This window comes from Sander vitreus, chromosome 17 (assembly GCF_031162955.1).
Source record: "Sander vitreus isolate 19-12246 chromosome 17, sanVit1, whole genome shotgun sequence".
NCBI classification, from domain to species: Eukaryota; Metazoa; Chordata; class Actinopteri; order Perciformes; family Percidae; genus Sander; species Sander vitreus.
The window spans coordinates 27,524,466-27,541,102 of NC_135871.1; the positions used below are offsets into that span (position 1 = coordinate 27,524,466).

General features: G+C 42.0%; 1 protein-coding gene across 3 annotated transcripts in view; it reads right to left on the reverse strand.

The window, feature by feature from the left end:
• The window catches only part of itsn1 (intersectin 1 (SH3 domain protein)), a 54,667-nt gene that overhangs the window by 25,348 nt on the left and 12,682 nt on the right, over positions 1 to 16,637 (reverse strand). For 2 of the 3 annotated variants that reach the window (XM_078273846.1, XM_078273844.1), the window contains exons 6-20: positions 15,903 to 16,079; positions 15,460 to 15,538; positions 15,175 to 15,275; positions 14,907 to 14,970; positions 14,658 to 14,795; positions 14,148 to 14,242; positions 13,605 to 13,744; positions 13,184 to 13,306; positions 12,726 to 12,875; positions 12,190 to 12,330; positions 11,858 to 11,945; positions 9,882 to 10,021; positions 1,947 to 2,083; positions 1,465 to 1,778; positions 626 to 786 (exon numbers count right to left, since the gene is read on the reverse strand). In XM_078273846.1, the coding sequence (XP_078129972.1) occupies positions 626 to 786; positions 1,465 to 1,778; positions 1,947 to 2,083; positions 9,882 to 10,021; positions 11,858 to 11,945; positions 12,190 to 12,330; positions 12,726 to 12,875; positions 13,184 to 13,306; positions 13,605 to 13,744; positions 14,148 to 14,242; positions 14,658 to 14,795; positions 14,907 to 14,970; positions 15,175 to 15,275; positions 15,460 to 15,538; positions 15,903 to 16,079 (2,048 nt within the window). The remainder of the gene's footprint in view (positions 1 to 625; positions 787 to 1,464; positions 1,779 to 1,946; positions 2,084 to 9,881; positions 10,022 to 11,857; positions 11,946 to 12,189; positions 12,331 to 12,725; positions 12,876 to 13,183; positions 13,307 to 13,604; positions 13,745 to 14,147; positions 14,243 to 14,657; positions 14,796 to 14,906; positions 14,971 to 15,174; positions 15,276 to 15,459; positions 15,539 to 15,902; positions 16,080 to 16,637) is intronic. The other variant, XM_078273845.1, reaches the window with a different exon arrangement.

A 16,637-nucleotide genomic window follows, 5' to 3' on the forward strand; every position in this document is an offset into this window, starting at 1 on the left:
TATTATTTTTTGTTGTAAAACCTGACCTGAGACATTGATGGTAATAAAAAATATTTTTTTGTATTTAAGTGGGGTTTTTTGTAAGTGAAGTATTGCAAAGCATCACACTCACAGTTAAGCACATTCATAACTTTTCATATTAACCGTAAAAATCAAGCATAACAACATTTATAGATCTGATTAGAGTGATTTGGTTAAAAAAAACAAAAGAGCCAAAGACGTTCATCCACTGGCAAATGAATGAACATTGAGATGGCATGAGATGAGCCAATGACAGCAAGAGTTCAAATGAAAGCTGGCTTGTGATTGGTGGAGTCACAACACTGGGCGGGGGCAAGAACTTACCCATTCCCCCTTCACCTTCAGTTTGCACGGCAGAGGAGAGAGGAAAGAGTTAATACAAACTCGCCCACACACGACACACACAACACACACACACACACACAACACATACACGACACACACGACACACACGACACACACGACACACACACACACACACACGCATAAATAATACTTCATGTATGTAAGTCCTTTGTTTATGTGTTTTGAGCACCATTATCCTCCTGTGTTCCCGTGTTGCTGAAGGATTCAAGTGTATGTAAGTTGTGTGTGTACCACATACCATGATTACATCTCCGGGAGCGATACTAATCTCATCATGGCTGCGAGCATCAAATGGATATAGAGCCCTGTAGTAGACCACCTTCACTGGCTGCTGATGCTGGTCAAAGCTAGTGACTGGTGCCTTCTGGTCAAACAGACTGGGTACCGGAGCCTTCTCTACTGAAAACAAACAGAGAAACTGAAATAAATGAAACAGGCTGGTATTTATGATGTCTCCTGCTGGTCAAACATTGAGACAACATACAGACTCTTTGGTGAAGCAGGCTTTGGATTTGTGTCCAAAACGTCATAGTTCATAATAGAAAGGACATAATGCTACTTGTTCCTGAGAGATTACCATGTTATTAGTTCAGTATATTTAGAGAAAAGTGTCTTGGAGGTTGTTTCTTCCTTTATGGATTACAGATTTTTCTGCCAATGCCAATCAACTACCCCCAGAAGCGGTAGTGGAGCTTTACTTTTAAAATCAGATCCTTGCCTCTAAATGGGTCCTAAATGTCCTTAATTCTGCTTAAACTCTGCTAGAAACTATGGATTTAAGTTTTTCCTCGCCGCACTAGTGCAATTGCTCTTGGAGGAATTGTTGGGTTTCTGTAAATTATAGTGTGGTCTTGAACTACTCTAATCTGTAAAGTGTCCTGAGATAACTTCTGTTATGATTTGACACTATAAATGAAATGTAACTGAAGTGAAGATGCCACTTTAGGCACATGCATTTAGGGCCGTGTAATGGCATTAAACACAGCTTACCACCACACCAATTCCTGCTTTTGATTTGGATCTCATTTTGTCACTTGTACGCTCTTTCATGCAGGCGGTCTAAATCCCATTACTCACCTGTTGAAGCCCAGGGGTCGGCCGGCTGGCTGAACAGCTTGCTCAGTTTCTCCTGCATGTCCTTCTTGCCTCTCCCCTCATCCTCCTTCTCTTCTGCTGATCCTGCCCCTTTCTGGCCCTCCTCCTCCTCCTCCTCCTCATCCTCCTCCTCCTCCTCCTCCTCCTCCTCAACCCCTCTCCTCTTCCTCTCCTCCTCTTCCTGAGTCACTCTGTTTAGCCAGGCATGTGGTGCAGAGATGGAGGGAGGGCTAGGAGCGCTGGGGGCAGAGCTGGCTGCTTCATCCCTCCAGGCCACGGCTTCCTCTGATGACAACCTGATATATGAGAGAGAGAGAGAGAGGCATATAAAATGATTAACCAGACAAAACTTTATTTTTATATCATAAAGTACGTACAACAAATGTCACGGTATAATATAAAAAATAACAATGTCTATTCTAATGTAATATCCGGGATATAACTCAAGCATATTTCATTCTTACCTGCTGTCCTGCAGTTCAGCAGACTTCCTCTCGATCGGGGTGTGTAAGTGAGGGTGTGTGTGTGTCAGTGTGGGTGTGTCTCCTTCCAGCTCCCTCTGTCTCTGCCTCTGCTGCCGGCTGTGGATTTCCCTCAGCTCCTGCAAGGCATTATTGGATACAGGAAGGAACAGCGGTGAGGAGGAAGTGGGATCAGAGGGCTGGCTGCTACGGGTTACCATCGACAACAAACAACAACAACAACAACAGCAGCAGCAGCAGCAGTAGCAGTATGTATTAGTAAAGTGATCAAGGCAAGCTCCGCCCCTTCAGTGGTGTCACTGAGGCGATGAAATGTCCCTTCTGGTAACCATGGCAATTAAATGAATGGGAACTCTTTTAAGACAAGGCTGGAGAGCAGCTCATTGCTTTTGAAGTTGAAAGAGGACTCCTAGCTGCTGCTTAAGATCCTCCCAATCTGTCCTGGAGTGCACTGACCAGTGCAAGGCGTCCACAGTAAACAGTCAGGGAACTCCCAACTCACGACATCCAATGCATGTCTTTCCAGTCTAGAAGAGGATTTCTGCTGTTTATCTTCTTATGGTTGGTTCCTTTTTCCCTCGTTAAAGGTTTTCGAAGGATAGAGGGTGTTATAAGGCTATAGATATATATATAAAAAAAAATAATTTCAGGAGTTAACAGCAAACTGGTTAATCCTCTTTGTGTTGAGGTGCCAGTTTTAAACTTCCTTATTATATTTTGGGTGATTGGCTTCACTGGAAGGATTTCAGTTAAAGCACCACTAGAGAACTTTTCCCGCTTCGGTCCCCCCTACAGATTGGAAGTGGAATTGTCCCATTACGTCTCATTCGAACTACAGATCCGCTAGCCTGGTGCTACCAGACTCTGGTACATTTCATTTGTACAGAGAGTCTGGCCACTCTCCATTGACAAGTGTTATCCACTCTGGATCTGCCATAACCAATCGCTAACGTCTGGTCGTGACGTCGGCTTAGCGTCACTAGTGTTAGCCTTAGCCAACTCCTTCACCACTAACGGAGCGAGCTGGAAAATCTAACTTTTCCCAAACCCCGTGGGGAGGAGGGCCACAACATCATGGCCACCAACACAACTCAGCAAAGATTGTTCTTGCTCGGCCTTTAACTTCTGGATATTCAGCAGCGTTGCCACAACGGACCGAATGGCTTAGTTCGCATCTTTCTCCGCCGCCATTACGGAACTACAACTCTAGCGCACGGCCTCAACGTCATTGTTCTCAGCCACCTCCTCTGTTTGCTGATTGGACTGCCAAACATTTGGCTGGAGATAACTCAAGACTATACCGCAAACCCAGACGTAGTACTGAAGGGAAATGAAAATTGAGCGTTGAAGTACGTGGGAGGATGGAGCCCTGTTACGGGTTGATGAACCACTGAAACGATTTTGTAAACATTATTTTAAGATACAAAAAGTTCTCTAGTGTTGCTTTAACAAAAATCAACAAGAAAATCTAATTTTTCCCATTACCATGTTGCCACTATAATGCTTTGAAAGCAACTATAAAACCCATCCCGCTTCACTTCCACAGGATATATCACCACCTGCAGTTGGTCAACACACCTGCTAGCTGTGTGTGCAACTCATGGCATTACGGCTGGGTGGGGTGTTGCAAGGCTGCTGCGCTTTTGGATTGTGAGGTACATTTTCGAGGTTGGGCTACAACTAACAATCATGATTAAATGATTAGTTGTCTGGTCTGTAAAATGTCAGAAAAAGGTGAACAATGTGGATCAGTGTTTTCCAAAGTCCAAGATGACGTCCTCAAATGTCTTGTTTTGTCCACAACTCAAAGATGTTCAGTTTACTGTCACAGAGGAGAGAAGAAACTAGAAAATATTCACATTTACGAAGCTGGAAACATAAGAACTTTTTTTCTCATAAAAAATGACTCGGATCGATTATCAAAACAGATGGCGATTAACTTAATAGTTGACAACTGATAATTGATATTGCACTATTACTTCCTTCTCTTTTGTATATTTTTTGTAAAATTGTAAATTCTATTGTATTGTTATACTGTACACTAACAGTATTTTTTATATTCTTACCGTCATTTCTGTTTTTATTCTTAATATGTTAAGTGAGTGTTGTACTTTGAGAGCAAAGATTACCGGAGTTAAATTCCTTGTTTGTTTACGCAAACCTGGCTAATAAAGCTGATTTGATTCTGATTAACCAATTAATCTTTGCAGCTCTAGTTTGAGGCAACGCACGGTTTTGTCACCTGTCAAGACTGTGACAGCTGGGCAATGAGCGACATGGATCAATAAAAACCAACTGTATCCCCATTTACATTTTTAGCCACATTTACTCCTCCCTCTCTTTCTCTTGTGTTTAGTGTAGTTTGTGTTTCTCTGTCTAAAACATGGTTGTGACTGTGAATTCCTCCCAGTGTGACTCTAGAGCTGCTCAAGCTGGTGTGGACACTAGACAAACATCCCAATGACCGCAGCAACTATTTGGCAGAAAAAAAGAGGGTTTTATGTATCAATCATGTTGCATTGGTAGCAGATTTGATTGTAATATCATTTAAGCATGTTAAGCAGAATAAAATGAACCAAAGATCGTCAAGTTTAGATATTGTTGTAAATTAAATCTTATATAAAACTTTTTGAAAGTAGTTTTTTATGTCAGCCAAAAACTTCACTCAAAGTGGGAGGGGATGTCACTGGGAGGGGCCTCGTCACTACTGGAGGTTGGCTCTGACCCAGCCTAAAACAGAGGGCTCCAGTCATGGCGGCAGGGCGGAGCTTGCTCGAGGCACAGTACGTTTGTGGGAGGCGTTAGGTATAAACAAGGGGGGGGTCAGGGGATGCAGTGGACGGTCCTGTGTAGTCATGACAACCAGCTGTGCCATTAGAACACACTCTGTTACTATAACAACACAATGCAGCTGTCGTGTTTCAGCCAAACATCCAACGTGAGGAAACCTTCAGAAACAAGCAAACCAATCAGAAAGAAGAGACTGACGGAGGAGTAAAACTACAACTCTGGAGAGAGAGAGAGAGAGAGAGAGAGAGAGAGAGAGAGAGAGAGAGAGAGAGAGAGAAAACACCAAATCCATCTGAAACAGGAAGTGGAGGACAACAGACCACACACACACACACACACACACACACACACACACACACACACACACACACACACACACACACACAGTTCATCAGCATATTAGCCTCATAAATGTCTACTAGCTTCCACTTGTCTGGCTGAAACATCATCTGGTAGTATACATGCAGTAGCATTACAGTACAGTAGTAATCTAGTAAAGTAGGCTAGCATAGCAACAGCAGAAAGTTGCCTAATCTAGTACACCTGCTAACCTAGCAAGAATGCTAGTTTAGCATGACAACTGCGTACAGCATTAACTATGGGAGCATAGTTAGCCAGCTGGCTAAGTAGTGAGCTAACACCAGCTTGGCAGCCAAAAGATGGGGCGCTAAAGAGGAGGAAGATAGAGAAGGTAAAAATATTTTGTGGACAAGGGGAGGAGAGAGGAAATGGGAGAGGGTAGAAGAGGAAGAGCATAGAAGATAACAGAGGAGAGGAACAAAATATGAAGCAAAGAGAATGATGTGATTTGAGAAAGAGATGAAAGTAAGGAGGTAGAGACATGGGGAGAAGAACAAGAAAGAAAGAAAGAAAGAAAGAAAGAAAGAAAGAAAGAAAGAAAGAAAAGAAGGGAAATATAGAGAGAGGGGCAAGGTAAGGCTGGGTTGTTGTGTGGACCTTTATAACGTAGTCTAGCCGAGCCAGACACACCCTGACGGCTGACACACACTCCTGAAGCTGTCCCTGCTCCTTGCACTGAAACACACATATACACACACACACACACACACACACACACACACACACACACATATATATATATATACACACACACACACGCACGCACACACACACACACACACACACACACACAGAGGATCAATCCCTCCATAGACACACACTCATAAACAGTTAATGAACCATGAAGAACTAATTTGTCAACAGTTTCTCTGCATGTAGAAAGTAATTTGGAGCTTTCTGAAATAAATCGGAGATGGCAACATTGGACTCCACTCTCTCTTGGTAATGACCTTTGTTAATACCATCTCATATAATGTCATATATGAATTATAATATTAGACACAGCACAGACACAACAGCAGTTAGGTTATGCTGAGTAAGTTTACATGTTAAATGTTGGTCTTGTGCATTAAGCTGTAATCTGATTGTTGATTTGATGTCAATTCAACATCTATAAAATAGCCAACAGAATGCCTCTTATGTGGAACTGTGATTACCTGAATAAATATGTGAATCTATGACGCGAGTGTGGTATCTCTCAGTAGAGATTAAACAAAAAAAGAGAGAGCACAAAAGGCCTTGACTCATGCAAGGAGTGGCTCTTACAACTGTTAAGTGTAGCCGGTGTAACAAAAACAGGCTGAAGTTGTTTTCATATTATAAAGTGCTGTGTGCAAGAAGTCTATGCAGATTCTTTAACTGACCCATCTGCATTGAATAGTAGACAACGGTTTAGTTTTTTAGGTTAGTAATGAGGCTGACACAATTACATTTACTCAACGTTAATAGGTTAAAACTGTAAAAATGTATATATATAAATATATATATCTCAGGCAGTACAAAGAAACAAAAAAGTACTTCTCCATTATTGTTTATATTGTCTTCCTCCCTGTTTTTTAATGAGTCACAAATGCTGAGTTTTGCATTTATTTGCTTTGTATTTGTGTGTCTTGAGCGCCTCTTAGTCAGAGGCTTTACTGCCTCGTACTTGTGAGATTAGAAAAAACAGCATACCAGAATCAGTAGTCATTAGTATGTGAGTGCTTTTCAGTAGTCAGAAAGTCAAGCTTCAACTGGCTGAAATACATCTAGGTGCACGGCGGGAGCAACATAGTGCACAACACACGTTAAACAGAAAATGTCTGCACAAACCAGACAGACCAGACATTGTAAAAGTCTGGTTGGTAAGTGTTAAAGATGCAAAGCCTTCTAAAGTGACTAAAATATGTGAAGCTTGCAAGTTAGTTGTCTGATAAAGAGGGTGTACTATGTTTTACTTTTTTCTCAAATAGTCTGCCAAAGCAGAATGTGCAGGTCCAGGTCTGTGCTCCGGGGCAGCCATTAGAGGCAATGTGTTCATCAAATGATTTATTATTTAATATTACAGAGTATATATCCCAGCTGCAGTACCACCCCAGTCCAGCAGTGGCAGTGTGCTCTACCTGTCTCCCTCTCTGTTCCTCGTGAAGCTGGCGTCGCAGGGCTTCTATCCTGGCACAGTGGTTGGCATAGAACTCACACAGAGACTGGCATTGGCAAGGGAGCAAAAGGCCAGTGTGGGAGATAAATAAAGGAGTAGAAAATATATGAGGAAGGGTTTATTATGTGGATTAAACAAAGAATGTGATAGAAAGAAAATAGAGGTAAGAGGTCAGGAAATACAGGATGAAGAAGCAGGAAGGAAACACAGAGGAGGAGGAGGAGGAGGAGGAGGAGGAGGAGGACAGCGAGTAGAATCAGAAAAAAGGCAGGATGAGCATCGGAGACGAAGAGTCCCAGTGGGTATAAAGGACAGAGGAGGCACAGCAGCGTGACAAGAGAAGATTTTGGGGAGAGGGAGTGGTGTAGAAAGGAAGGTGGACGGCAGTAAAGTCAAACATTGTTCACACCCCAGTGGTCTATGGCTCTGTTTTTTTAAAGAATCACACCACTGAGACATGACTGCAACTTACTCTGGATCAAAACTGGTATCCAACACTGCTGGTTTTTTGCGTGTTGCTCAAAGGACCTTTCGCCCCTTTCTCTAATCACTGTGTTATGTTGACTATACTGAATATGACTCAGAACCCACTTCATTAGATTAGTCATTAGAAAATCTATTTATTGTGGTCTGGGTTGTCTCTGCTTCCCTCCCTCCCCCCTCTTCCTTCTCATTCTCTCTTCGTTGGAACAGACCACAGGACTGAATTCTCCTCTCTATGACCTGACTCAGTGTTCTGGAGAAAAAGGGTGACGGAGACAAAGGGTGCTCTAGGAAACATAAACATACTGCTGTGCTCCAACCCTTAAAGGAATAAAATCCCTCCATCTTTCCCACTCAGTAGTAAATTGTTGGTGAAAGCTACATGGGGGAATCTGCTCGGTGTTCCTGTGCACAGCTAGCTCTCTCCAAAAAACACAGCAATCAACATTAATACACATAGTAACACACCGACATAAATACACAGATAACACAGATACTGTAGTCAAATGCAAATATTAAGACACATCAGTAAACATGAACATTGTGATGATATTGAACTACTGTGAGGATAGGGTTATAGGGAACGGGACAAGACATTGATTGGAAACTAAAGTCACAACACCGATCCAATGTTTGGAACATGGATCACGTTTTATTTAGCAAAACAATTACTGGGTTAGTAAGCTAGTCTATTGGCTGTTTGGTTAAATTGATGTATTTGATCAATAAAGCACTATGACAATGCATCCAACTTAAAGCGTAACTCTCGCCAAAATGCAACCTAGGGTCTTTTTGTGAATGTACCCGAGTCAAACTTTCATTTAAAAGCATATTTAGGACGGAACACCACTTTTAAGATTTACCGTATTATCGAAACAACAAGAGCTACGGTGAGTTGTTCAAAACCTTTTTTAGTAAACTCTGGGTACACAAACAATGTTGTCAATGCTCAAGTTAATGTGTAGAGCCCCTGATGATACTTGGAGCAAAGTTTCATGTTGTGTCGAGCCTTCTTAGTGTTTTAAAAATAGCTATTTTGAGGCTAGCATAAAAGTGCCCCTAGCACTCCCATTCAAAAGACCATTTGACCGAAAAACTAGAATACGGTACATCTTAAAAGTGGCGATTCCGTCCTAAATATGCTTTTAAATGAAAGTTTGACTCAGGTACATTCACAAAAAGACCCTAGGTTGCATTTTGGTGAGAGTTACGCTTTAAGAGCAAATAAGTATCATTAAACTGATTAACTGATGTCACTACTTTATTCTTATGTTACATGAATAAATAAAAAAAACTGTAACATTTTACTTGAAGGTATCGACATAAGAGTGTCATGACACTGTCATGACACAGTCATGCCACATGAACCCTAACTCTAACCCTAACCATAACTTGTCATGACAAAAACCAAATGACACTAAAAGAAGCATTATGTCATAAACGTTTATGACTTGTTTATAATGTTTACGACACGTTCATGACAGTGTCATGTCACTCTTATGTAGAGACCTTCAAGTAAAGTGTAACCATAAAAACAATTCTGCAGCTGTGCATCAAATTGAGGCAATGTTGTGGTGTGTTGGACGAAGGTTGGTTTTTCTGTACTTTTCATATCCATTTGCAAACATGTGTAAGTCAAGGCCCTCCAATTGATTTTAGAAGAGAATAAAAACATGACATAGTGGAATGTGTCATTCACTTAAGGGTCCATTTTCACAAAAGGCTTAGGAGAAACAAGTTACTATCTCGCACTTTTATGAAAATACCAAGGGTGCACTTGCAATGAATGCTTGGTCAGATTCAATGTTACTTCGATTTTTCCTTCGGATAAAAAAACAATAAAAGAGAGCTAAAAAATCAAGAGTAGGCACGTTTAAAGTTGTTTTTTTCTTTCATGAATAGCTGTTCTAAATGTATATACAATTCAAGTTTTTCCTGCTCATTCTTTATTTAAACACATGACAGCTTGTATGGATCTCTAGTAGCATCAAGCTGTACTCTGCTAAGTTAGTTTGTTGACCGTTTGGTTCATTAGGGCAATAATGTAGTTAGTTGAATAAGTATTGGCCTTTATATTCTAATAGTATAGACCTGACCTTTGCCTTTTTGTGATGTATAAATGTTAAAGTTAACAAGCTGCTTACCTTCAGCTGGGTGTTGAAAGCGTCTATTTCCAGCAGTTTGGCCCTTGTCTCTCTTTCCACAGCATCCAGCTGTTCTCTGAGCTGCTGTCTGCTGGTCTCCTTCTGCTCCACAGCCTTTTGCAGGGACGATAGACTATCACCTAAATACGCACAGACAGCGTCAGATCAAGTTAGGTTTATTATTCACAGACATACTTGATTTATTGAATGAGTTAGTGATAGAATCTACCAAGTTACAGTACATTGTGTTAACTAGAGAGTCAGTTAACCAGAAGTGTCGCATTGCCGCTGCGGAGGAGGGTCTGGCTAGTCCACACAGCATTCTGGGATGGTTGAAAAATGTGCTCTGGTTTATTGGCATTTCTTTAAACCAATCACAATCATCTTGGACGGCGCTAAGCGCTAGTCTCGGGAAGGAAGTTTTGGTGGAACATGTGTACGTTTAAAAGTTGTTTTAGTCGTGCAACAGAAAACTCAGATTGGACAGATAGTCTAGCTAGCTGTCTGGATTTACCCTGCAGAGATCTGAGGAACAGCTAACCAGTCCCTCCAGAAAAACGCGATTATGCGATTACATAATTCAAAGCATAATCAGCCAAAGTCCACATATTTATGCGGGGGCCGCATTTTTTTCAAATACGCCGCACTTTCGGCGCATAAATTGCAGATTTCCGCGCAAAATATGCGGGGCTTGCATGATTTCATAATCCCCGCATTTTCGTTGCAAAAAAGCCCCATATATCTTAGCAGAAATTTGAAAAATGTTGCGTTTACTTCACACAAGAGCAGCAATTTTCCCCTGTTGCCATAGGAACGTTATGAAGTGACGTAATTACGCGACGTGAACATCATCGAAAAGCTGCAAACCCCGCGATGAAGCCACGATGAAACCGCAGTTTTTGCAAGTTCCTGCAATTTTATTACATAAAATTGCATAAATATCCCGCATATTCCATCGCATTTTTTAAGAAAACGTGCCGCATGATCAAGGATTTTTGCCCGCAACAATCACAAAAAAGCTCTGCATTTTTCTGGAAGGACTGGTTAACCATAGTCCTTAAATAGCCGGGGGAAACCCTGACGAACTTCTGGCAAATTTGAGATTTGCTCTGCAAGTCCGCCTGGCCAAGAATCCATTCAAGCCCATTTCCAATTTTTCCAAATCGAGGCACCAATCACAACCGTTGAGGCGGGCATTACACCAATCACAACCGTTGAGGCGGGCATTACACCAATCACAACCGTTGAGGCGGGCATTACACCAATCACAACCGTTGAGGCGGGCATTACACCAATCACAACCGTTGAGGCGGGCATTACACCAATCACAACCGTTGAGGCGGGCATTACACCAATCACAACCGTTGAGGCGGGCTTCACACGATGACGATAGCGCAGCGAAGGCTTTGCAGCTTTTTGTTTACATTCAACATGACGGCCACCGCTTCGGCGGCAACCCGATGATGCCGCTGTCGCTGCTACGTCACCCAGATTGTTGGTCTGATTGGTTGAAGGACTATCTAATTGCGCCCAGAGGCATTTGAGCGGCGTCCGTTGGTGACGCCCCTTTGGAAATGCGCTGCGAATGAAGCTTGCCCAGACCCACTCTCAGTTACAACTGAGAAGAGTCTGGTGTCAACCAGGCTACCTCATAAACTGTAAATTTAGTTGAAAATGCCAACACAAAGAAAGTGGAAGGTGACGGACATCTGGCCTAAAAAAACTGTGCATTGTTGCAACACTTTGTCAGAGAGTAGTTACTTTAAAATACTTCCCCACTCTACAGGACATTCATTATTGTTGCTGTGAAAACAGGGGTCAAAGATATAGTATGATAACTTGCACAACCGTCCTAAAGCATGATGTAATTCAACTGTATCCATCAATCCTAACAAGAACTCTCTCTAACATCAAGGCAAGATTATGCATATGTGACATATACAGTTACGTGTGTGTTTAGTTTATGTAGTACTCACGATGCAGACTGTTCTGTTGAACCTGTTTCAGCTGGTCGTTGAGACTCTGTTTATCAGGAATTAGCCTCCCCAACCACTGCTGGGAGTCCTGCAGACAAACACGTAGTCATATCAAGAAAAAGAATTATCAAGAGTCATTTTCCCTATTTTTTTTTTACTACATAAATGTTTATTTAAAATCCCAGATCATAATTGCATACATGAAGATATTCTTATTCTCTAAGAATGTGTCAGTTTGTTACATGAATGGCTCCGGTGATTAAAGACGTAGCAGAAATGAATGTGACCATTTTGTGTTTATTTGCTGATGGTTATCCATTTGTTTGGCGTACCTGCAGCTGCTGTTGTAGCAGGGTGATTTCAGCAATGCGTGTTTCTCTGGTCTGATTGGTCTGCTCCACCTCTCGCCGCTGAGCTGACAGACGAAACCGGACATCCTTCAGTTTGCCCTCCAACTGGGACTTCTTATCATTCTAGAGGACAGGAGAAGAGAGATGGGAAGGAACATCCTATTACGTTTCTGCGGATGTGCAAAGTATTAGATTACAGAAAGAATGTGTAAGAAAGAAACCTTCAAGTCCATAATTATCAAACAAAACAAACAACACTCTGCCTGTCAGTCCAAGGCGCGACTCTCAGCAACCAGTCAGCTCGGTTAGCTCACAGTGGTCCTGTCTTTATTGTACACGCTAACAGTGCTGCTGCTAACACCAATCTGCTTTGACTATAAATAATTGCCATGCAGTATGGCTTGTTGTCAGCTTTCCAAAATTTGATCTCCCTTTGAATGACAAGCCCTATATTCTCTTATCTACTCTGTGTACACAGCAGATTTGATCATGTGACTAGGTGTGTTATGTTTGATTACCAGAGCCTCCAGTTCAAACTCCAGGGTCTTCTTCCTGGCTTTGAGCAGCACGATACTCTCCTGCTCTCGGTTTCTTTGAGTCAGAAGCTCCTGGCGACGTTGACGCTCCCACTCCAACTGACGCTGGCGCTCTAATTCACGCTTCGCAGCCTGGACGAACCAAACACACAAAAAGTTTATGTATTATAAATGTATTGCACAAGATTGGATATTACATCACATCAAATTATATATTACAGACTTTATTATACACAACAAGCAATCTTCTATAGGAGTTTAAATTAGGGTCTCTTTACTGTAAGAGTTGAGGTTTAAAGAGGGCAGTGAAAGGCCTATAAGTTGTCTGCAGTAGATGTAATTACAAGTCTGCAGCAGTTAAACGTCAACTCAAGCATAACTCTTCATTTGAAAAGCTGATACCTGGTAATTATTTTTCTCCTTGGCTCTCTCCTTCATACCTCTCTCCTCTCTATCTCTTTGCGTCTCTCCTCTTCTCTCTGCCTCTCCAGCTCTCTCTGTCTCTCCAGTTGTCTTTCTAGTTCGTGTTGTCGTCTCCTCTCATTCTCCAGACGCTCACGCTCCTGAGAAAAACCAACACAAAAATCAGCTGGCAGAACAAACAACTCCAATATTTGTTAAGGGTCACCCCCAATGCATCTTCTTTTCCTCCTTGTTTCAACACTTGTCATAAAAAAGGTAAATAACTTACTGATTAATTTCAAAGACATGGCATACTGTGGCCGTTACAGTGAAAGCACTATGGCTATTATAAATTCAAATATTTTACAGTCTTATACACAAGCCATCGGCCACGACCAATTCAAATTTTGAAGGCACACAGTGTGGCAATGAGCAATCAATATAGTCAATAGAGTCTACCTTTCTCTCCTGCTCCTCTCTCTCCAGCGCTGCCAGTCTCTCCTGCTCTTTCCTCTGCTGCTCCTGCAGAGCCTGACGTCTCTTCTCCAACTCCAGGTTTCCTCGCTCAAAGTTCTCCCTCTTCTTATCCTCAAACGTCACTGTGGTGATACAAAGCGAGTAAATATAAACAACGTACAGTAGCTAGAACAGTTTTAAAGATGTAATATACGGCGTCATGTTTCTGGCCTTGCTTAACTAACACTAACAAGTGCACATACACACTATTCGACTTTATTTCAAACTACCAAAACCTTTTTTTTTTTTTTTTTTTTACATGAACGTCGAAGGAAAGGGGCTAGAAACCCGATGGAATGTAAAAGTGGATTAAAAAGCAAAGTGGACGGCTGTTTTGTGCCAGTTGGTGACAAGAAGAAGCCAAAGGGTTTCGTGGCACGTAGGCAGCTGACATCCTTAGAACGAAAAATGTCAGTAAGGTCTTGAAGCCAACAGAGGTGAGGGCCGGTCCGGTCCCCATTTGACCAGTTCTATGATGTAAACTACCTGGTAATTTCTTGTCCTGGCTGCTCTCCGCCTCCTCCTCTAACTCCTCCTGGACGCTCTTCTGGTCCGACTGAACACTGTCACTTCGCACGCGCCTTTAAGACACACACAACCACACCGTCAAAACTATACATATTATGAATACACACGGTCAGTATTGTCATTAGTCACATTTGAGTGAACACAATTTACTACTTCTATTAATATTTTAAAAACATATATACTTTTTTAGATTTTGTTTTGGGCATTTTAGCCTTTAATGAAAAGGACAGCTAGGTATGAAAGGGGAGAGAGGGGGGGAAGACATGCAGGAAATCGTCATGCAGGTAGGACTCAAACCCTGGACCTTCTGTGTCGAGGCATACACCTCTATATAGAGTTTAACATTCACTAGCCATTTGGCTGGCGGACGAAAAGTTAATTTTGAACCCTGATGGTAAGTATTGCGTAACTATGTACATATGTAACATGCTGCTGTCAGTTATTGAGGTTTTTAGTGACAGTATTTACCTGAATGTGGGTGGGAGGTAATCTGGTGGTAACACCGGGGGTAGCGGTAGCCCTGACATAGCCATATCTATGAGGTGCATGGCTAAGATAAACTCCTCAGCTGTTAGCTTTCCATCCTGGTCGATATCTGATAGACTCCTAAAGGAAAAAAAATACATGGAACATATTAAGTATTTTAAGGACGAATCTCTTCTAACTGTCTATTCCCATTTTGATAAAGATGAAATGGTTAAATTTCCGTGTACTGACCATATCGTGGCCAGCTGTCCCTGAGGAAGACTGGACTGCATCAGGATAGTGCGAGCCTGGGGACCTGGGAGAAAGGAAAATCGCCAAACACGTTTAATGCTGTGTGTTACGATCATTTTTTTTATCAAAGAATAGACAGAATCACTGAAGTTCTTCTCAAAGTTCATTTTTACTTGCAAGGAGCCAGTTTACGGCACTCACAACAAAGCAAACGTGACAGAAATATGATATGATCACAAATGACATGCAAGTGTATGTGTGCGAGTACCTGTGAGGTGTCCACTCATCATCTTGTCATGGGAGTTAAAAAGCTGTCTGTACTTCAGCCTGGAGGACTGAGGAACAGCCCAATCAGGCGGGGGCTGAACACTGGGACGAGTAAGAGAAAATAAACAGAGTTAAGTGGTCTGACTTCACTAGAGAGCAGGTCAAAAAGTAAAAAAAATAAGCACATTTAATGTAGGATGCATGTTAAAAATACTCCTTAGCTCCCTGAGTGGTTGAAGTGTACAGCCTGCATTTATAATTATTTGGTGCAAAAAGACATTTGTACCTAGCAACGTCCACGGACGGCCCCTTCTGCAACTTGGTACTGGAACGATTAAACGAAGAAGACTTGTTGACAGAGGGAGCTGAGAGAGACAAAGAAGAGTGCATTTTAGTCTGAGGCGGTGTACAGATACTCCGATTTTCACTTAACTTCAAACAGCGTATACACTTTGTGAAGCATTTCATTTCATGTGATTATTTAAAGGTGTGACATTCAATCAGTCAACAACAATATACGTAAGCTATACATGGCTCGCAGCAAGAGCTGGTACCTCTTCTAAAAAGTTCTAACTTCACTAGAAAACGGTAACCTGCTACTTACTACTGGAAATATGAATGTGTATATTATGTGTAAATAGAAGCTTATAGAACTGAGACCTTTGCCCACACCCACAATTGCTACAGAAGCAACATGAACACATCAGCTGTGTTATCGCAGTATTTTACCTGGGTGGGAGAAGCCTGAGATTGGCTGCATTATGCCTGTGGGAGGAGCTCCGTTGGCGAGGGGCGGGGGGAGGGGCGGCGCGGCAGACGAGACGAGTGGGGGAGACACTCCGACAGGGAGAGGTGGCAGGGGGAGTGGAGGCACGCCTGACAGAGGAGCCGAGATGGGGGGCATGCCTGGAAGAGAAAAACGATATACAGTAAAGACATGATTATTAGACACAAAAGCCGCATTAAGGAGAAAGACATCAGAGAGATCTACTATCAATATTTTTTCTAGTGCTGAATTAGACATTATATATTTCTACTAGTAAACGGGGTGTGAGAGCCACGGTGCCAGCTGAAGGAGGGGAACATTATGAGTCTGTGTTGTGCATTATAACTTTATTGATCTCTGAAGGAGAGTGAGCAAGCATTTCCTAAATAACCTTTGGAAAAGAAAGAGGGACATCATCCTTATCAAATACATCTGCAGTGTTCAGTTTTACCAGTACAGAGTTTTACCACAGGCCCAGCAAGACAGTAAACCTTGAGGAAAAGCAGTTTTCAGATGAACCGATAGCCAAAGATTATATCTTGTATCGCTGTTATTACATTAAACTGTGTGCGGTGTTTCTGCTGTATTAACTTAACAGCAGCGCACCACCACACCGAAAATTAGAACCAGTGCAGAAGAAGAATACAAAATGTTTTTAGCATTGTCAATATTTAGTCTTCAATCACAACCTAAAACTG